General features: G+C 44.7%; 1 protein-coding gene across 3 annotated transcripts in view; it reads left to right on the top strand.

Moving 5' to 3' along the window:
- The window catches only part of LOC138292066 (E3 ubiquitin-protein ligase RNF220-like), a 111,930-nt gene that overhangs the window by 66,409 nt on the left and 22,987 nt on the right, over window positions 1-22,534 (top strand). For all 3 annotated transcript variants that reach the window (XM_069230420.1, XM_069230421.1, XM_069230422.1), the window contains 3 exons: window positions 14,749-14,875; window positions 15,014-15,056; window positions 21,324-21,419. In XM_069230420.1, coding sequence (XP_069086521.1) covers window positions 14,749-14,875; window positions 15,014-15,056; window positions 21,324-21,419 — 266 coding nt within the window. The remainder of the gene's footprint in view (window positions 1-14,748; window positions 14,876-15,013; window positions 15,057-21,323; window positions 21,420-22,534) is intronic.

Here is a 22,534-nt window from a genome sequence, read left to right as displayed (position 1 = left end):
TACAGGCAGGTCAGTTTCACCAGCTGGACTGAGAGGCAGGGAGTCTCCTGTGCTCGGAGTGAGGGATTGGAAGACAGATAAGAAACAGACCTTCTTGCCAAGGTGTCTCCTTCCCTAAAGAAATGCAAATGTAGGCAACTGGTAATTTTGCAAATCAAAAGGGGCTTGAAAACCTACATCCACTTTAACCAAAGGAGTCACTTGAAGCTTTCTGATGACAAAGATATTTTCTTTTAGAGGGGTACTGCATTGGTGTTCCATTGTATTTATATAGCGCTTACTATGCCTGATGAGGCGTCGAATGCATGTTTAAAATAAGGACTTACACATTCACAGTTCTTTCGGGGGCCTCTGTACCTCATAGCGCTAACAAACATTGGCAAAGCCAATAGGTCTCGTCTATGCAAGAGTTATTGGCTTTGCCAATGTGTTTTAGTCATGTTGTACACCAGAGTGGCTGCTGTTCATGGCTAAAAGTTAGTGGTGTGGAGTGGAGTAGCGCGGCATAGGAGCAGTGGCGTAGAGCCCAGTGGTGCAGGGTACAGTGCAGTTGTTTAGAGTGCATTGGCGTAGAGTGCAGTGGTTTAGAGAGCAGTGGCATGGAGTGCCGTGGGACAGAGTAGAGTGGCATAGAGTGCAGTGGAGTAGAGTGGCATACAATAGAGTGGCAGAGAGTGCAGTAGTGTAGAGTGGTGCAGTGGCATAGAGTGCAGAGTAGACTTGTGTGGCAGAGAGTGTAGAGTGGTGCAATGGAGTGGAGTATAGTGCTGTAGAATGCAGTCGCGTAGAGTGGAGTGATGCATATTAGAGTAGCATAGAGTGCAGTAGTACAGAGTAGATTGGTGTACAGTACAGTGGCGGATAGTGCAATGTTGCAAAGTAGAGTCAGTGCAGTGATGTAGAGTGGCACAGAGAGTAGTGGCATAGAGTACAGTGGTGCAGAGTAGAGGGCAGTGGCATACAGTGCAGTCGTTTAGAGTGCATTGGCGCAGAGTGCAGTGGCATAGAGTGCAGTGGAGTAGAGTGGCATACAATAGAGCGGCAGAGAGTGAAATAATGCAGAGTGGTGTAGTGTCATAGCGTGAAGTGTAGACTCATGAGATAAATGTAGAGTGCCAGACATACACTCTAGTGCTGTGAGACTACAAGACAAGTTGTGGGTACCTCACATCCTGACATTAGGTACAAGACTGTCACCCACACCATCTGCCCTGCCTCTTTAAAAAAAAAAATAGGTTGAAAGTTGATGGACGGTTGGGGTAACCAAATGTTTTTGTTCAATTTGTTTAAACTTACATAAGGTGTTAATTACCTTAATGTTTCCCAAATTGTTTGCCAGGGGTTTTAAAATGTTCAGAAACATAATCAAAAATTTGCTGTTACTTTCTCTTCAGGAAAGAATGGGTAGATTTGGGCAGGGTCTGATGGCCTTGCTGCAGTACTGAAGGGCATTAATTTACTACTGAACAAGGACGTAATGTGACACCTGAATGCAACATACCTGGAGGCAATCACAAAAAGACCACAGTGAATAAATAGTATTACGTTAAAAAGGAGTAAATAAATGCACTGACAACATAGTGAGGCATGACCTCTTCCGTGTGTCTGTAAAACTGACGTTTCTTCCCTTCTTTAATTTTTGTCCTGAATGTTGACCCTTTGTCCTGAATTTTGACCCTTTGTCCTTAATTGTTTACAGTCCTGTCCAGAATTTGCATCAATGCCAGGTGGTCACCCTAGGTGAGAGGGCGGCAGTACCTAGGCCAGCAACGCAGGACCTTGTACAGGGCCCGGGCTACGGTGGCCCCGGATCCTATGAGCCGCCATCCCCAATTGGGGCCATGCTCTACCAATTTAACTGGTGACAAATTCTGCAGACATTCGTTGTACCGTGTATGAAAAGGGTAATGAGAGAACTGACCAAGGTTCAAGCGCGACCCCCGACCCTGATTAACTGAAAGAAAGCAGATTAAAATAGCAGCCAGCCACAAAGCCACGCTGGAAAGAACTAGACTGTCAACCAAACAGTTCGCTGTAAACACACTTCATAGGCTGTTTGAAGACCCACCTTTTACGTTTTAACGTCTGTTTTGGATGACTTTTTAGTGAGGTGACCCTTGTAGGGACTGGGCTTTTCCTAATATTATTTAACCCACACTAATTGTGTAACTGTGGTACCCCCCAGCCTCTCGCTCCACGTTTTCTTTCAAACTACTCCATTTCAGCCTTTAACTGTCTCTCCTCTTATTCTTTCTTTGCCCCCCATTCTCTTGTCTGTGGTGCCTTCTTCCTTATGCCTGCATTTCATTTTCTTCTCTCTCTCTCATTCTTTTCTGTCTTTCCTTGTCCGTGATCTCGTGCCTCTGAATATCTATATTTCTCAATGTATGCTTCCTTGCTGCTCTCCTCAATTCTCTTCCCTCATTTTTGGTTCTTCCGTCGTCCATTTCTCTTCTTTCCCTACTCTATTTTTCTTCCTTCTCCATCCACCCACTTCAGTTTTTAACTTCCCTTACATCACCTTTGTGTTCCTTGTCTCTCCCTACTTCCTTTTTCTTCTTAGGTTTACGACCCCTCTACTTCCTCTTTCACCCTTCTCGTTTCATCTACCCCATACCGCCAACTCTAATGCATTTCTTCTTTCGTCCTTTTTCCGCTCTCTTACTCTCCCCTCTGCATCTCCATCCTTCCTCCCCGTCACATCTCTCCCCCCCGCCCCCCCCCCCCCCCCCCCCCCCGCTCCACCACCATGAAGGACAGCAGGTGCTTTATCCCCTTTTCAATAAGTGAGTCGGAAACTGCGAGGGGACTCCGGACTCCCCAAGCAGATATGACCCTGGTCTGAGATGTAAGGGCGGGGGTGCCCCATTTGCCCCCCACGCACATCTGGGCGAGGCGGTGCTCAGTACTTTGTGATGGAAAATCGAATGTTTGTTCAGACATCAGGGGGTTGTCAGGCCAGCAGGTTCTCTGCTCTGTCAGAATTACCAAGCACCCCATCCCCCACACTGCTTGAAACAGCGAAACTCTCCACTGTTAGAGGCCTGCTCACCTCCGCCATAAACGCATAGCAAAGGACGTAGCATCTGAGACGTTTTAATCGCATAATCTCATCCCTCAATCATTCCAAGTTTCTGTCTAGGGAGTAGCTGCCCCCTGGCGTGAGACTAGGGAGGGTGGATAAAAAGCTGGTGTTTTGTAGCTGTCAGTAATATGTAGAGCAGTTGCCTCGGGTGTACTGTGGTGATACATAAATAATTGATGTCTGTTGCATGGTGGAAGGGACATGGCACTGGGTGTCAGCCCTTGGTGGGTGAAAGTGCCTGGTCCACTGGTTGGAGATATTTTTAATGCTTAATAATTGCTACAGGGCTCCCCAGACTCTCCTTAGGCCGCGGTACCTGCAATAAGCAGAGTGTACAGAAGATGGCGCCCTTCCATAGTTGTTTGGCTTCAGTTGGGCTCTCAGAGTAGCACCGGTGTTTGTGGACGCTAGAAAGGCTAGCTCATTATTCTAACGCTAAACGTGGAATATATAAGGATAGTGCAACTTTCCCCAGTATAGACCAGGTGCCTTGTTTACTATTCTAACTCCAGTCCTGAAATATTTTGGGAAACGATAAAAAGCACTCATATATGTTTAAAATGGTTGACATTTTGTAATGTAGCAAAGCAGGTAGTCCTGTCCTGGGAGCTAAATTGAAGGTAACAAGCATTTGCGAAGTCAGTAGGTCTTATCTTTGTGGTCTATTAACTTTTTTTCATTGCGTTTTAGAGACGCTGAACAGGATCTGCAATGCTGTAGCCCTTTGAATCGTCCGCCCACGTGCTACAAAATTACACTGTGCTTTTTTTTCTTTTATTTACCTATCTGATTTGGATCGATAACAAAAAAAAAAAAACATGCAAAAACATTTTTTGCCAAAACAGGTGGGCAGGAAGAGTGGAAGCAACATTGGTGTCAGTTGGGGGGAGGAGTTACGGTGTAACAAAATGGGGGAGGGGGAGGTGAAGTACACCGAAGCAACAAGAGGAGGGGATGCGAAAACAGGGGGGCAGGGTAAGAGTGACAAAACATGGGTCTGGGGAAAAACAACACAGAGGGGATGAGTGGGGGAAGTAAAGGGGAGAAGCACACAGGTTAGTGAAAGAGGGAGGAGGGCAGAGAGAAGAGGTTGAGTAAATGACTCCACAGTAATGTGGAGTACAGGGGGAGGTAAGTACAAGAGGGTCACGTTCAAAACACACACACACACTCTAATGAAGGGAGTGCTTCACACAAAAGAGCAAGCATTTGCAATGCAAGGGGTCTCGTATGTGCTTGATTTAGAGCTATTGGTGTTGTAAATTCATAACTGGACTTTTCTTGCAACATAAATTGGTCAACCCTGCCTCATAATTTGGTCTTTTCCTGCCACATAATTCCAGTGGCCCTACATATAACCAATGCACTCCCATTTACCTTCTTCCTCTATCTGCAGGCAAAAATGAAAATGTTGCCATTTAGCATCTTAATTTAAATCTGCCATGCTAATTCCAATGGAATACCACTTTCACCACCCCACCATTAGAGTTTCTGTCTGGCTAACACAATTCCCAAAACAAGACAGCCAGTGAGGAGTAACAAGAGAAATAAACTAGAAGGGTCATCCAAATATATCAAGAGTGTCCAAACAGTCATAGTGTAACAAGGATGTCAAATTGAACTGACTCAAGGTCATGATTGCGATAAGGCAAGATTAATAAAACATATATAATTATCAAATAAACCCAATAAAAACCTTTATCAGAAATAAATGTTTGAAATTATACTGTAATGCTCAGCACAGCCCCTACAAAACACCATAATGAAAATAGTATTTGTAAGAAACATGGTCATGTTATCATATAGTAAACCCCTAGAGGGCATAACCACCCGAAAAGAAAATGACTGAAAACATTGCAGTATAACCATTTCTTTAGCCTTTAAAGGGTATAATGCATTACACATTTTCAAAGATAGCAGCCATATTGCAATGATATTACAACCAAGACCCTTAAAAAGCAAACTACTCTCACCTATAAAACAAAAGTTCCATCCATGAGAGAGATTGAAAAGACAATGCATGGAGGGAGGAGTTATTATTTTGGGGTCCCCACTAACCTAATGTGGGGACCCAAAGATGATATAGGTGGAAAGAGCAGGTTGTGGTGAATTTTTTGAATGTGGTCTCATTGACCTAGGACCACCACAGGTTGGTTTGTGAGCAAAAATGTTTTGTAAAAGAATGCCCTGCAAAGCATTATGGGACAACCAAGTGCAGCAAATATTGTAGTATGTTGACTGTAATGTTCAGAACAGCCTGTAGAGAACACCACACTAAAAATATAATTTATAAGAAACCTGGCCATGTAACCATATAATCAACCACTAGAGAGCATACCCACATGAAAATAGAATGGCACAAAGTAATTTAGTGCAACAATATATTTAGGCCCTAGTGAGTGTAGTGCCTTATGCATTTTGCAGCCTATCATACCAACTGCAATACTAAGGCCCTTAGAACACAAACTGCTCCAAGCTATAAAACAAAAGTTCCAGCCATAAGAGAATTTAAGAAGAGACAGCATTGTGGGAGGGGTTATTATTTTGGAATCCCCACTAACCTAGTGTGGGGACCCAGAGATGACATAACCAGAAAGAGTACGTCATGCTGAATGTTTTGATGGTGGTCCAATTGTCTTGGGACCACCACAGGCTGAGTTATGGGCAAAACATTTTTGAAAAAGAATGCTTGCAAAGCATTATGAGGCTACTTTTCCTGAGTGCAGTGAATTTTATAGTATCAGTGTGCCGGGAGAGCCCATCTTGGATATCTGTGTTTTTTAGTAAAGCATTTATCAATTATAAGTGGTTTTGGGAAAGCTATGGAGTGTGAAGGGGAGAGACAAAAGAAATGACTGTGATTAGGTAACAGTGTGAACAATGTGACCAGCGATCTTATACTGCCAAAGGAGTTTGCACTGTTGGTTCTGTTCCCGCTGTGAGAGCCATGGCTGCCATGGAGGGGGAAAGACAAAACAAAAAAAAAATAGTCCCCCCAGCTTATGTATACTGGCAACCGTGCAATTATCTATGTAACAGAGTCAGTATGGAAGGAGGTAATAAAACCGCCCCAAGGTGAGGCAAATGTAAAGCAATTACCAATGATATCAAGGGATTTTTGAAAGGCAAGCCCACAAACTAGTGAAAGTGATGGGCGTGATGTGGGCTTGGTTAAAAGCCCACAATACTTAAAACAGGTCAAAGCGCTCGAACACTCAACCTAAAAAGTAGTGCTTGAAAAGCAAGCAATGGAAGCAGAGATACTGGTCAGTCAAGGAGATTGTAAAGAGGCAATGCTCCATGAGAGGGCCAAACACATGATTGACAACCTGGGACAGGAATAAGGCACAGGTAAATGAGAGTGGGAAGAAAATACAACCAATGGTAAGAAATTATCAGGTTCCGAGCTCTTCGTATGTTCACAGTATGCCTCACAACAGATAACCCATGCATTGTCTTGTAGGCTCAGCCTAAAAACAAGCATTTTCAATGCAATTGGTCTCACGTTTGCTCGAGTTAGAGTTGTTATTGTTGTAACTTTCTAACTGGACTTTTCTTGCCACGTAAATTGAAAATGAAAAGTAAAATAGTTGACATAAGCGAGCTGATTCAAAGCGCCACGGCTGCCATGAGCATAAGCGCAAATGAGAGACACGAAAGGAAAAAGAAGTTCGCTCGCAGTCAAATGTATCTGCAAAAGTGCAATTATCCATGTAGCAGGGTCGGTGTTCAAGGTAGTAACCATACTGCCACAAGGAGGGACAAAGGTAAAGCATTTACCAATGATAACAAAGGATTGTTGAAAGGCAAACGCCACAAACGAGTGATAGTGATGGGCATGCGGTAGGCGCGGTTAAAAGCCCACAGATAGATTACAGCCAGTCAGAGCGCTTGCACACTCGACCTAACTAGCAATAATCTTTTCTTCACACTGGAAAACTGCAGTGCTCACACTGTGCAGCAGATGGCATCTGTGCATAAGTAAAGGTCATCCCAAAAGTTTTGGGTTAGAATCTTCCTCACTAGGGGCTGACACTCAACATGCAGTTTTAACCGAGCACAATTGAGCACTTGTTCAAAAGTACAGGATGTAGCATCAGAGACATTTTAAGACATGGCCAAAGTGGGCAATTGTTGCGGTCTCCCACCCTCCCTCGGAAAGTGAAGTTTCTCTCTAGTTCACATCTGTGTACTTTTGTATCTTAACCTTTAACATATACATCAATATTGTTAGCCAACATAGCACTTAAATTAACAAATAATGTGTTGTGAATTTCAAAGTTGTTTGAAACAGGGACCCGCAAAATATTTATTGCCCTGGGCCACAAATATCCTTACGTTGACACTCCTTGTTTTCGTGCTTCAAAGGCTGGCAAACCAGCAGTGCTCATACTGTGCAGCAGAGGGCGCTTTTGAATAAGTACAGGCTGCCCCTATTTCTACAGGGGCTAGTGAACACTCAGTCACAGATTTATACATTTTAACACAAAACTGCCTTTGCGCAGTTTTGCATCAAAAAGTATAGTGCTGGCTTTCGTCATTCCAGGACGCCAGCCAGATGCCATATTAATGGAATGCCGAAATCCGGCGCAAAGGCTGGGCTAGCATAAAAAATAAAAAATTTTAGCCAAGTGGGGGTGGCGGTATGGGAGAAGGGGGTTTTGCACCAAAAAATGACATTAACCAGCCTAGCGTCATTTTTTGATGCAAAACCATCCATACCACATGATTCCTGTCTTATAAAAGACAGGAGTCACGCCCTCCACCCCAGTGGCCAGCACAGGGTACAAGGGTCCACTGGATATGGCCATTGCACCCAGTGCCATGTAGCGGGGCCCATATCAGGGCCCCCAATTGCACGTAAATATTTTTCTTTAAAATACTTACCTGGTATGGGGTCCCCCATCCTGTGGTGTCCCTCTGGTTTGGGTGGGGGCGTTCCTGGGGCTTGGGAAGGGCACCTGTGGGCTCTTTCCAAGGTGTTTGGCCAAGTAAATTGGTCCCCAGGTCCCCTAACGCCTGCCCTGACGCAGGTGTTAAATACTGGCAATAAGCAGGCTTAGTTCCATTATTTAGGCCCGCCTCCCTCCTGTGCACCATTTTTGCACAGGAGGATAAATAAGGCGCTAGGGCCTGAGAGTAATTTTTTGGATGGGTACGCCGACCCTGCATCTCATTGGCGCAAGGTGGGTTCACGCATCCAAAAAATGACTTTAACTCCAATATTTTGACGCTAGATGGGTCTAGTGTCAAAATACAAATATGGAGTTATGTTTGCGCTGAATTAGCATTAAAAAATGGCGCTAATTCAGCACGGAGTATAAATCTGGACCTCAGTGCTCAGTTCTGCAGAGAGCATCTTGTCATAAATTGAGGACACGCATTTTACATCTAGTGCATAAGCATTGGTTCACCAAAATGCCAGTTGTAGCAGAAGTGACAGCGTTAACATAGTTAAGACAAGGATCCAGCCACACAGGCTTCAGTACAAATTGGCCTGTCATAGCCCCATACCTTCACAAATTTTGTATTATTTATTATTTCCTTCGGCTTATCTCAGCCATCCTAAAAATAAAAAAAAACGGATAAGACCTTTTGCACTACTTATGCACATGAGGGGACTATACTGGCCCACCACTTCGGGCACCAGTGCAGCCTGTCTTTTGACACGGAGCCTGCATACAGCCTTTACTTTCTTCAACATTACCGCCCATATAGTATTTCCTACTGCTCTCCAACTCTTCGCCTTTGTGAGCCATACCACAATAACATACGAGAAACCTTCTGCCATCCAGTTGTCTCACCTGCTTCTTCCTCTGCAGCCCTACAGGCCTTGATAAGGCCCATCAGGCGAAATACGCGTTGGCTGCCCTTCTGCATCAGAAACGTTTCTGTACTTGGCCGTTCCACCTTGGCCAGAGCAAGTGAGGCATTGAACCCTCAGGGCATACTGACCTTCATGAACTCTATACTTTTTCTTCGTGTGCTGAGAGTCCTGCCTTTCTGAGATCATACATTTAAAAGCATTTTTTACTTAACTCTGCTGCAAGCGAAGGTTCACTACCATCTCCCCATGGCCCATTTTTAATTACACTAACAGTGAATACTAGAGGAGTGTTATTCAATTTCACTATAATAAATAATGGGCAGAAAACAAGGAGGGAGAACTCCCGATCTCATGAAGGCATGTTCATGGCACTGTTTTTTCCACCTCTGAGACTAGGAATCGTGAGAGGCAAGCAAGAGGATCGCCGGCGACCAATAGAGAGTGTCCCTCAGCACCCTTGGACTTAGGTAGTTCAGGTAAGACATTCCATGTATTGGAGAGGTACCCAATGTTTATCCTGGGAATGTATCTCCCATGGAGATCGCTGGGTTCTGCAGGCGAAGCAGCATACCCACCATACGAGTGTCCATAAAAAGTTTCACAAGTTCAGAGCACAGCACCACCATAATCAGCCAGGAGCACCAGCAATTGAACAGCACCAGCTAAGCGCAACATCGGAGGCTGCACTAACCCAGAACACTAACATCAAACCCAAAACCAGTGCTGTACATAGAATGAAAAATGAAAAGAGGCAATGTTTTGCTACATGAACAATTCTGTGCCAAACCTTCGGGTGAGTGGTTGTAAAAGGATTGCAAGCGGGCACAAAGGGCAATCCAGGGGACACAACTCTAACCTCCTGCAACCGCTACATGAAGTCCATGTGACTGCTGAACTTCTAGTGAATATACTAGGCCACCTGCACCAGTTCACCCTCCTAAATACACAAACTCAGACCACACCAGTTTACCTTTGGAATAATTGTGGCATCAGTTTACTAGACAGTATCCAACTTGCAGCCAATCCTAAGAACCATAAGCCTTTTTTACTCACTGAGTCCATGCCCACCTTACCTAGTTAAACCTTGCCCTGCCACCGACTTCTCTGTCATACGTTCAGTACTTGGTATGTCCTTCCTGCTTGAGCCTTGTGCCATATATGCTGCGGTTTGTTACCTTCTGCTACTTATCCTTGCATTATTTATGGGAAGCATCTAATTCCAGCCCAGCTGGGTGACCTTTCTCTTCTGGTGTACCCCTTTTCCCTTCTACCTCCGGACCGGTGTCTCCTTCCTGCCCAGCTATTAGAACATTCACTTCTGGCTGAACCTTTTACTTTCTGCTTATGAGGAAGTGCATGTTTTCAGCCCAGCTGGATCACTAACCAGTTCTGGCATAACCTTTGACCTTCTACTTCTGGGAAGGGTTTGCTTCCAACCCAGATAGGTTATTGCTCTTGTCCAGTTTTCACCTTTCTTTCAAGGGTTTGCTTTTACACCCCCTCTCCACACCCCACCACACCCCATCCCAACTACTAATCCTTCCTAGTGAATTATCCCCTCTAGAACTTCCCAAACACTTCAAAATCAAGGAACTGTGTGGGCAGGTTCCCTGATGAATACTATGACAAAAGAGTGCCCCCTTGCAGGCCCCCGGAAGTTAAATAGACTCTGCCCCAAGCCCAACTTACGCCTGTATAATTTATGAGTGGGATGGGCCTCGAGTCCAGTTAGGTACCTTCCTGCATTTTTTCATTCATATAAATTTCAGCATTCCTTCCGCTATTATCCTTGACCTCTCCTGGCACTTCTGCCTGCATGGAAGCGGCTTCAAGTATGGCCGAGCCATATTTCCATCCCTTTGTGAAGGGCCTCCGGTCTAAGAGGCAAAAGTGGGCAGTTTTGGGCATATTCAGCCTTGCCTCCTCCTGGGGCTAGTGAGCTCTCAATGCTAATGCTCTGCAACAGAGGCGCTTCTATATAACTACAGGCGGCACTGCATCACCTCGAGGGGGAGATGACCTGCTGAGCCCACATCCTACAGCAGATAGTGATTGTGCTAAATCAACATAGCCACAGCTCCTGGAGTAATGGACCTGTAGTGCCTACATCTGGCAGCAGAGGGCACTTGTGCAGCGCTGTATGGCCTCGCAGAGACGGCAGACTTGCAATGCCTTCATCTGCAGTAGGGGAAGCTCCTCCCGTATGGTAGTTAAAGGTGAACCTGCAATTCCCATACTCTAAGACAGTGGTCTTCCAACTTTTTAAGGCTGTGCTCCCCCAGTGGAAGAAAAAAAATAACCCCCCCCCCTCAGAATATTTCACAAGTATTCAGTTATGTTGGCAATGTTGAAATATGTCTAAGTTTATTTAAACATTGTAGTTAAATTATGCCACCTTTTTAACAATGCAATACATTATTTTTTGCTTAAGACAAGACACTGTTATCTGCATACTGCTTGTTTTGGCCAGAGCACGGCCCCCCTCCACCCCCGGATCATTTGAGGGCTTCCTAGAGGGACCTGCCCCCAGTTTGAATACCCCTGGTCTAATGCATGTTAGTAAATTCCCGCATTCCAACAAGATTAAGAGATTATCACTCAAATATGTGGCACATGGCTGAGTTCCTGAGGGTGGACCTAAGGGAAAGCAAAAAAGAGTGTGTTCATCACTCTGACTTCCTGCACAAACGTAACTTGCAAGCTCTTTTTAATTCTAGCGCAATGTCCTATAGGCCTGGCTCCCTCTGCCCTGATTGGGCTGCACTGCCCCTGCAGTAATTATTGTAAAAGGTGGGTGGATAGAGAACCCAGTGGAGACCCTACCGCCTCCTCAACCCGCTGGGGGTCAGTTCCCGGCGTCAGACCCAGGAAGTAAAGTTCAAATCCCTAACCCGGAAAGCATAACAGATAAACTCGAGCAATTGAGATGCTGAGAGCGCAGGAGACAAACTCTGCACCTTCGGGGCTCCACAAGGACCAGCTCAGAACCGCAGCAGGACCCCTGTGAACAGCTAGCAAGGACACCTCACGCAGAGTAAGGGTGACACGAGGTGGGTCTTGAATGCTCGAGAGTTGTTGGAGCCTGAGGTGACTAATACTCATTACCTCCGAGGACTCTACAGTTTACGCCACTAAGACTTCTCAAGTTTCCCAGGTCCACATCTAAGTAGGTCGGTCAGTACATGTTTTAGCTTTGGATTCTGGGACATGTAGTCTTGTTACCTTAATATAGTCTTCTTGCCTCAATATAGAATCAGGGCTACAACTCCCAGAATGCAAAGTAAGAACCTAATCTGAATCGGCACTGATCTGGGAAATTTGAGCGTTCTCAAGATATACGGTTATAGATTTAGGAGCTGCTTTCAGTGCACAAAAGAGAGTAAATATTTTTAAAAGAGTAGAAAACAAGACGTTTTACTTAATTTGTTGCCTAAAATTAAGTTAAGCACTGTTAATATGTTAACAAATTGTGAATCAAGGGTAAAAATGAATAACATAACATATTGTGTTATTTAAGGAAAAGAGCAACAGAAATTAAAACCCTTGAAAACTCCCCAAGCATTTGTAATCCAGAACGAGGGGTGGGCACACGAATTTTATAAACCACCCACAAAACTACACAGTTCACAGTTCCTGGTAGGACTACCAGCAGCTGTTTACCTCTTTTAGTTTCTGTGGTGTGCGTGAGCCATTTGGCGAAATGTCACTGCTTTATGTCGCAATTTGCTACTGTGGAATGAAAAACACAGTTAACTAGAGTTTACTACTATGGAATGAAAAAACAGCACTTTCAGGACCCTCGGGTTTCTCCATCTCTATGTAGAAAGTTTTGTTTGTACTTAAGCACAAACCAGCCATACTAGTGCAGAGCGCTCCAGACTCTGCAGTGGTCTCCAAACTTTTTAATGCCGCGCCCCCCAGTTGAAAAATAAAAATCATTGCCCCCCCTCAGAATTTTTCACAATTATTTTATAAAGATGCAAATGTTTAAATATTTCTAGACCTATTTAAACATTGCAGTTAAGTATGTTACCTTTTAAAAAATGCAATAACATGCTTCTGCTTAAAACAAAGGCCTGTTATCTGTATAACGCTTCTTTTGGCTAGAGTCTGGCGCCCCCCCTGGGATCACTTGAGGCCCCCCTAGGGGGGCCCACCCCCAGTTTGAAGACCTCTGGCTAGAGCATGTTGTGTCTTGCATGATTTAGAACCCCGACGACTCCATATCCGTGACGTAATCTCTAGAATAGAATGTAATGAAAGCTTGCTTTAGAATGTTGGAGTTCACAAGTACAGGTAGAGGAATAAAGACATGATTTACAGCTTTGTGTGTGACCTAGTCATTCAGGGGTACCAGGCTGGTGAAGATGCTACAGTGTCCAAACCCGGGTTAAATTGGTCCAGCGAAGTGCACTCTAGTTTCCCATCTGTTTAATTCTGATTAGTAGGGGGACTCACCTCCTATTCACAGTTTGTGGCTGGTCACCTACTGCTCACCCTAATAATGGATGCATTTACAAAGGTAAAGAATGCTGCCTCTGTTCTAAAACTGATTCCTCACCATTGCATTACACCTCACAGAAAAAGCAATTTCAGAATTGTAACTTGTTACTCGCAGTCACGTACTATTCACTCAAAGTGGCACACATATTGGGTTAAAGTGGCACGCATTAGGATACTGAAAACATGGAAATGTTGCACATAAGCAAACTTATAAGTTGACAGCTGTGCATCAGCAAAGAAGAGTCCTTTGGACATGTATTTCACCATGCATGCCTGACCTCTTCAGTCAGGGAATTAGCTCATGCTACAGAGGCAGAGACTCTGTTGGCACTCATTGCGCTCATGAGTGAGCCACACTTTGTAACACTTCATTAACAGCAACATGTCTCTGATACCAGCCTTATGCAAGGTTATAGCCCCAGGTCTGAGACTCTCACCCAAAGAGTGACACTGTGCTCCTAGATGTGAGGCTCACAATCAGCAATTGAACCTGTACTGCAAGGTGTAAAACTCACACAATATGACTGAGTCTTTGGTCCTACATATGAGACTCACATTAAGGGGCAGATTTAGAGGAAAGTGGCGCTTCAGCACTGATGCACCAGTTATCTTGCGTCGCCTCTGCCCCACCTAACCACACCATGGGTGCACCGTATTTACAATACGGCGCACCATGGCAGTCGTTGGGACAATAGCGGCAATATTTTTGACGCTATTGTGGCGCTTTGCTGCACTAGCATCAAAAGTTTTGACGGTAGAGTAGCAAAGTGCAGGGACGCCCATTGATTTCAATGGGTGTGTCATTTTAATGCCTGCTTTCAGCAGGCGTTAAAAATGACAGAAAAAATGGTGCAGTCAAATCTTGTAGATTTCATTGCACCATTTATTCAGACCTCCCTGCACCTGAATGCCCCCTTTGCATACATTATGCCTGGCGCAGGCATAGTATGGCGCAAGGGGTTGCAAAGTGGCGCAATGCACGCATTATACCACTTTGTAAATCTGGCGTATCAAAGATGCCTTCCTAATGCCACATTGGCATGATTAAAATGACAATGTGGGGCAAGGAGGTGCTAGAGGCTTGTAAATATGCCCCTAAGTGTGTGAAACTGTACAGGTAAGTGTGATGCAGTCATGAAAATGTGAGACTGTGCTAAGAAGGGTGAGATTCACACAAACTGATCAAGGTTTTACTGTGAGCTGTGAGACTCACGCCCAATGACGTAAAGTTGTTGGACTCTGATCCAGTGAGTGAGATTGTGAGACTCACATTCGATGATTGGAACTCTTCTCTTATGTGTGTTCTTGATTCTGAAACATGCTTTTTTCCCAGCCGAGAAGAAGCCGGAAAGCTGCCAACCTTTCTTCTGCCCCTTATGCCACCGGGCACTCAAGAGAGTGGAACTGGCCGACCACCTGCAGTATGAGTTGGGCACGTTCTCACATCACATATCGGACAGGTAATGAACATTCACTCTCCGCCTGCACTGTATGGAGTCCCCCGCGAAGCCCCACAGTGCCTGAGGCTTTTCCTACTTAAAAACAATCAAGGTTTGCAAACATCCTGAGTAATTGTCCCACTTGCTTTCACTCCCCAGTGAGCCAGAGATGTCACAAGAGAAGGAAGCAGCCTCTGTGCCGGTAAGTGTGACTTCAGCCCAGAGAACCGGCACCGGCACCAGCATCAACACTGTCTACAGGCGCCATCGTCAGCCCAGAGCACCGAACTCGCCCAGCAAACCAATACTAGAACCAGCACCGGCCCTAGCCCGCGCTAGGATCACTGCCAGCTCTGGGGGTTCAGCGTCAGCCATGGGATAGAATCACTGCCAGCTCTGGGGGTTCAGCATCAGCCCTGCGCTAGGATCACTGCCAGCTCTGGGGGTTCAGCATCAGCCATGGGATAGAATCACTGCCAGCTGTGAACTTCCACATTAGAACCAACACCATAACGGGCAGAGTCTGCATCACCAGCCCAGAGGACCAAAACCGTAAGAAGGCCAGAACACTAGCATTAGAACCAGCACCAGGCTTTGGTCCGAGCATAAAATCACTGTCGGCTCTGAGTTCCCACTCCACAACCAGCACCCCAACGAGCCCTCACACCAGAACAAGTGTCAGCCGCGAGTCCTCACACCTATACCCACACCAGCTCACAGGAACACCCGAGAGCACTAAAACAAATACCACCACCAGCTGAAAAAATGTCAACATCAGAACCAGTGCCAGCCAAGCCTTGACACCACGACCAGCAGCGAGCCAGAGCGTAAATAACAACTGAAAGCATTTATAACCAAAGAAGAAGTTTTGTGGTAGTCTTACTTCAGAGCCAACACCAGGTTAGAGAGCTGACACCAGAACTGTCACCTGACCAAGAGTACCAATGTCAGTACCAATACCAGCCCATAGCAAACATACCAGTGTTAAAACCAGCACCAAGAACTCAGCCTGCTCAGAACTCCAGCTTCAGAACAAACACCATCTCATAGCACAAACACTAGCGCATTGAAGGCTCAGAATAGCAACAATAAAACCACAGCAATGGAAAGTTCAGATTTCTTGGGTGTTTTTATATATTTATTTAGGCGGTCACACATCCCATTGGTGCTGCTCCAGAAATAATAAAAGATTAATGCACCAACACTAGAACCAACACATAGCACCCCACTAGCACTAGAAGCCACACCAGCTAAGAGCATCATTACCAGCTCAGAATCCATACACCAGAGTAAATTCAGAACACCTACAAAATAGCACCAGATCAGAGCACAACATCAGAACCAACATCAACCAAGAGCAACAGAACACCACGAGCCCAGAGAACCAATACAGGCCCAGAGCAACACCAGCCCAGAATACAAACATCGAACCCTAAACCAGCGCAGTATGTTGGTGCCAGACACTTGCAACCGAACACCACTAATCCACGCACCTTGACCGGAACAGGCACCAGAATATTTACATCAGACATATTTTTCACTTGCAAATAGGGATTCGAAGTGAGTTTTTTCAAGCCTCAGCGCATTCTAAGCAGTGTCCCAATTAGACACCTAAGACCCTAGTTTGCTTTTATCACACCAGAAAAAACAATACCCTGGGGGATGTTATTTATCATTAGCGACGAATAGCACTGGCTACGAGTTTCTGGGGCATGACGTGGATTTTGTGGTAATTGCAGTAAAATCTGCATGGTACCATGAATATCATACACTTTTACCTGTTCAATTCTGGCTGGTTTTTCATCTGAAGTTTAACGAAGGGTAAAATATTTAACACACCTGGTAATTACCGTATTCAGTCAATATCACCCATCTCGTAATTCCAACAGGGGTTCACACAGGGGTAGATAAAAAAACAACCACTCAATATCAGGTACCCTGATGACAGTGCAATCTGTAATCCGTTTATTGTGTTGGGTAGGACGGTCATACCCAGCAGAGTTAACTGCTGCAGTACCTGCCCCAGGGTAGCCATAAAACAGGAAATGAGGAAACCATTGTAGGTTGCATTACTGTCTATGCTCAGAACTTTTCCTAGGCTAGAGCGGCACACAATGGTAATCAGACCTCCACCAGTACGTTTTTTCTTCATATCCATGTACCTGTAGTTTTGTTGCTTTGGTTATAAACGCAGCACTACAAGTACCAGAACGCAAAACACAGGACTGCATGAACTGCTCATGCATGATATGGTTTAACTTGAGAGCACTGAACCAGCTGTGGTGGGCCAACCCAAGATCATGCAGCCGCGGCTTTGTAGCTCAAAATGTCTGCCAGAGGACTGCTACTTCTGCAAGTAGAGGTTTGAAAAGTTGAAAAAACTATTGCAAGTGTTGCCAAGTATTATGGAAAGATGGCACCTTTTTTGTATTGGCTCAGATGCTTGTAAATATGAACTCCTCTGAATTGCAATGAACAATTCTGCAAGCATTTGCCATTTGCAAAAGGTAAATTTGAAGATAAATATTCTGCATACGTTGTCCTTCCTGGTTGGGTCTGCTTAAAGTGAAAATGTCTCGCTGTTCAGCCAAAATAATCTCACAGTGCAGAAAAAAACTTTGCTATGAGATAAGGTTAAAGTAAATTGGGAAATGTACAACGTTTTCAAAAGGAAAAAACAAACAAATACGGTGCTAGCAAAAAGATCTTACGCGCCAAAAGGTGGGACTCTCCTAGAAAGTGAGCGGGTAAATCAGACACTCCAAGGAGGAGTGAGCATGCAGAGCTGTAGGCAATTGAGCTGTAAGGAAAGTATGCCTGTTACATGCCACAGACCTGAGTGATCATATTGTAGCTGACCCGACTAATTTCAGTGAATAAGGTACAGGAGAGGTGCAGATATTTACTCACAGTAGTCATAGGGGAACTCCCAAAACGAAAAATAGGCTAGACAACAACTGTACAACGTGTGAATTTGGGGAAATTCCGGGTTTTTAAAGCCCAGAGACTAGCGAAATTAACAATGAGGAAACGCAACAAAACATAAAAACAGAGTAGATGGAAGAATGCCTTCCCTGAAGCAGCTGAGGGCATGGTTAGGTGTGTGGAAGTCCTAGGGCGGAAAGAGACAGAACAAGCACTGCCAAAGCCAATCATTATCGCCTTTGTATAGTGAAAATAACTCTACATTTGTCACACACAATAAGTGCATGCTCCAGGTACAACAATATGTAAACCACAATAAGGGCTGCCCTACTTAGCAAGAACCCGGGCCGTACGGTATTTTTCATTTCAATGTTTTTGGATTTTTTCATTGTGCTTTATATAAACATGATCCATAGGGTACTTTTTACGGGGTTGTGCTTCTTTCAATAGTAGTGTAGTTCCCTTTCATTTTTCCTACAACAGTCTATCAATGCGATTGTGCGAATTCTCATTGAGTATACACACATTGCCAGTTAAGAACCATTGTTTTGAAAAATACGAGGTACGACCCTCCCAGAACGAATAGGTGTGGAATATTCTGAGTACATCCTAAAACGAGCAGAGGTCACAATGTTCCTGACCGACCACCCATCCACACATTAAGTACAGCACAGATAACACCAATGGACGGTCGCCTCGCAGGATACTAGCTAACTTAGAGACAGCAATGGTGAAATGATTCTTCACTGAGGACCGCTCTTGCACATGTCTCGCTGAGGACAGGTACACACTGGCAGAAGCCATCCAAACGTCCCATACAAACAGGAAAAGTGCAACCCAATTAGCAGCAGTAGAAGCATCCTCCTCACATGGATCAGGAGACGCTCGACCTGCAGAAGGTCAAGCTGCACAAACACCCATTCTCACTGGCAATGATGCAGGAATGCCAGCAACAGCACTCGTGTGCACCAGTATGCAGACTTAAATCTGTTGATCCCAAGCCAATGCTCCCACACCAGAACCAACCCTAGCCTTCAGCACAAATACCAGAAAGAGTGACATTCCAGAATACTGACAACAAAACCAACCTAATCACAGAGCAGTGAATACAAAACCAAGGCAAAGACACCTTACACATCCTGGTCAAGAATACTGCCCTTAGCCATCCTATGCAGTGAAAGTGGAACCAACCCTGGATGGTCACTGACACAAGAAAGCATGTTATATGCAAGAACACTACAAAAAGAACCAAACTAACCACAGAGCAGTGACAACAGAACTAAAGCAAAAACAACGTATGCATCCTCGTCAAGGGTACTGCCCTTAGCTGCTCCCCTGTAGTGAAATTAGAACCACCCCCAGACGATCAGTGATACCAGAAAGAGTAAACACAAGAACACTAACAGCAGACCCAACCTGATCACAAAGAAGTGAGAACAGAACCAAAGCACCAAAGTCAATAGTACTGACCATAGCCATTCCCATGCAGTGAAACAGGAACCAACCCCATATGAGCATTGGCACCTGGAAGAGTAATACACAAAGACACTGACAACAGAACCAACCTGATCACAGAACAGTGACAAGAGAACCAAAGCAAAAACACCGTACACATCCAGTCAATAGCACTAACCATAGCCAGTCCAATGCAGTGAAATAGGACCAATGCTAGATGAGCACTGACACCACAAAGAGTAATATGCAAGAACACTGACAACAGAACCAATCTGATCACTGAGCATTGAGAAGAGAACAAGCACTAGCTGACCATACAGGCACTAGCACCAGTTCCCGCCCTGAGTACTGACACCAGATAGACTACATCCTAATGTAAAGACAACAAAATGAACTCCGACTCTGAACACTGACAGCAGAACTAAGTGCAGCACTGCCCACTGACACGAGAGATTCACTCATCCAGGGCATCTGATTACCACCAGAAGCTGTACTTCTTCTGGATTCAGTGTAAGAATCCAGAATCAAGCATCAAAGACAATTCTCTTTAGGTCGAGATAGGGTCCTGTGGATTTCACTATCCTGTCTTTGGTGGGATTACTATGCACTCTGAAAGCACTCTGTTGAAGAGTAACCCAGGTCCAATTTGCCTCTGTGTGTAGAGGTAAGCCCATCTTTTTCACTCATAGACTCTGTGACCCCCTCGAGTAGGGGGCACCACCTCATGCGAATTCTCTGTTGCCATTGCTCTGTGGAGTAGGAGTACACCATTTCACATATGCTTCCTGGAGCCCTTGGTGTGGGAGCAACAGTCTCAATGTGCTCTCTTAGAAAATGCGAAAGAGTGAATTATTGCAAGGTGCTCCCTCATTCAGTTCCTTGAGAGGAGCAACACTGCTTCATTCACGTTACCTTATGCTTGGGAAGGAGTGATAACGTCATGTAAGCATTCACTTAGTCCTTGCAGAGAAGTTACATCCTCCCATGAGTGTGCTCCTAGCCCCTGCAGAGGACTGACACCTTCCCATACACATTCCCTAGTCCTTGAGGATAGAGCCACTATATTATACGTGCTGCCATAGTCCTGGGGAGGACTTACACATTTCTCTGTGTGCTCTCTTAGTCAATGTGGAGAAGTTACACCTTGCATTGTGCACTGCCTTAATCCCTGAGGGGAGTTACACCCTCCCATAAGTGTGCCTTTAGTTAGTGCTGGGGAGTCACACCTTTCCATGAGTACTCCTTTGCTCTCTGGTGGGGTGTTACATCTTCCCATGAGAGTTTCTTTAGTTGCCGCAGGGGAGTGACATCTCGACACACACCCTCCCATAGACAATTAAGAGAAGTTACAACTTCCCATGAACACTCCCAAATTCCTGCAAAGGAGTGGCACCTTACACATACCTTCACCTAGCGTCTCGTTAGACATTACACCCTCCTGTGAGGACTCCCGTAGTCACTGGGAAGGAGTTATACTTTCCCATGCGCCCTCCTATGGTACCCTTGGAAATTATGAACAGACATCTCACCACTTCTAGGAGAGAAACCATCTATTATCTTTTCCCTGCAGTGACCTTGTGGACGAGTGACGTAATACCAGAAAGATTTCTGTAGCACCCTTGGGAGACTGGCCAAATCTCATTCTCACACCCCTTGCCCCCCTTCTGAGGAGTTGTATCATCCATGTACCGTGAACGCCGAGGGGGCTCCATGTAATAGTACGCTCTGTAGCCCTTGGAGGGTAGTAAAACATTTATTTAAAAGTTCCCAGGTGCGTCCTGGTGTGTAGTGACCCCGCCCCACGTGGCCCCTGTAGTTCTTCCAGAGCAGTAGTCACCTTGTCCATCTTCATATCAGATCATCGTTTTGTGGAGTGGTTGCATCACATACATCAATACATGGAAATAGGATCAGTGATATGATATACTGCATATCCCTATCATAGGGGGTACGTGACGTGTCACATGCACCCTACGGATAAATAAGCCTGCAGCATTCCACACCTGGTCTCCCGGGAAAATGGTACTCCTTCAATGTGTGCATAGTCCACGCGTCCCAGTGACCACATTTTATTTTTTTCTCTTTTCAGTATCCAGCAGGAGGGAGTGCAGCTCACGACAGAAGAGACTCTCCAAAGATGTCTCCTTGCCCCTCAGAGGAAGGATCAAAAGTTAACCGGCACCAGGTAGGGTGTATTCTAGACCTGGATGGAATTTTAATTATGCCTGCGAAACTCCCAACATTCCAGAATTTCACTTTATACGTAATTCACTACATTTCTCAACTTTTGATTTTTAGTGATTACAAGTAACTTTTCAAATTGAGTGTAAAACTGCCAGAAATGTGTCTCACGAGATACCAGCGGGAGACTGGTTTGCACCGGTAATGCACTGCTAAGAGGCATTGTCTGCTCGAACCAGTCTGCTGCCTGCTTTTCATACGCATTTTGTTATGTGAAGTGCACGCTGCCTTGAGTGAAAACGTCACACGAACACCAACAAACAACATATTGCTACAGCAAAATTTCGAGTAATTCCACGAAATGTTCATGCAATTTGACTAACTATCATAAAAATCTAAAGCACGTCACATAGCCTTGGTGAATTCACACCATGTTGCATTATGAAGGGATGATACAGAAACTCAGTCGATACATCAGCATTGGCCTCTCATAAAAGATCAGAATATATCATGGAATCGCATAACACTATGTCATCTCAGCATTATTTATTGGAGTCTTAGCGTAACTCGGTTAGACTATATATCAAACGTATGGGGTTCTTACTATACCCTATTGAAGAACTGAGATGATCTTAAAAGTGCCAGCAGGCAGAGAATTATAGATGCGGATTATGCAATTATGGGGAAGAATCGATGGCATAAATCACCTGCTGTTGTTCTGGCTTGTATAGGGAAAAACACATTGTATTGAAACGCATGTTCTTGAAACACAATATCAGACATCGTAAGGACCTCTCAAGCACTTTATTAATAACCCGCTAATTACATATGCATGCTAAGCGATTATTTTTCAGAGAAGTTGTCATGAAAATTGTTTAGAATTACATTTCTGTTTCCCATGCATACATTCTATTACACCGTTGTTGTTTAAACTATGATAATATATTTTCATGTTTGCATCTGAAATTTGATGTAGCAGACTATGAAGATCACAGCAATATAATTTTAGATATTTTAAATTAGATCTTATTATATTTAGGCTTACTATTTGAATTGTATCGTGATTATTTTAAAGTGTATCTTATGTAAGGTTGTAATTAATTAAACATAATGAATTAC

Source organism: Pleurodeles waltl, chromosome 4_2 (assembly GCF_031143425.1).
Source record: "Pleurodeles waltl isolate 20211129_DDA chromosome 4_2, aPleWal1.hap1.20221129, whole genome shotgun sequence".
NCBI lineage: Eukaryota > Metazoa > Chordata > Amphibia > Caudata > Salamandridae > Pleurodeles > Pleurodeles waltl.
This window is presented reverse-complemented; position numbering and strand designations above follow the sequence as displayed.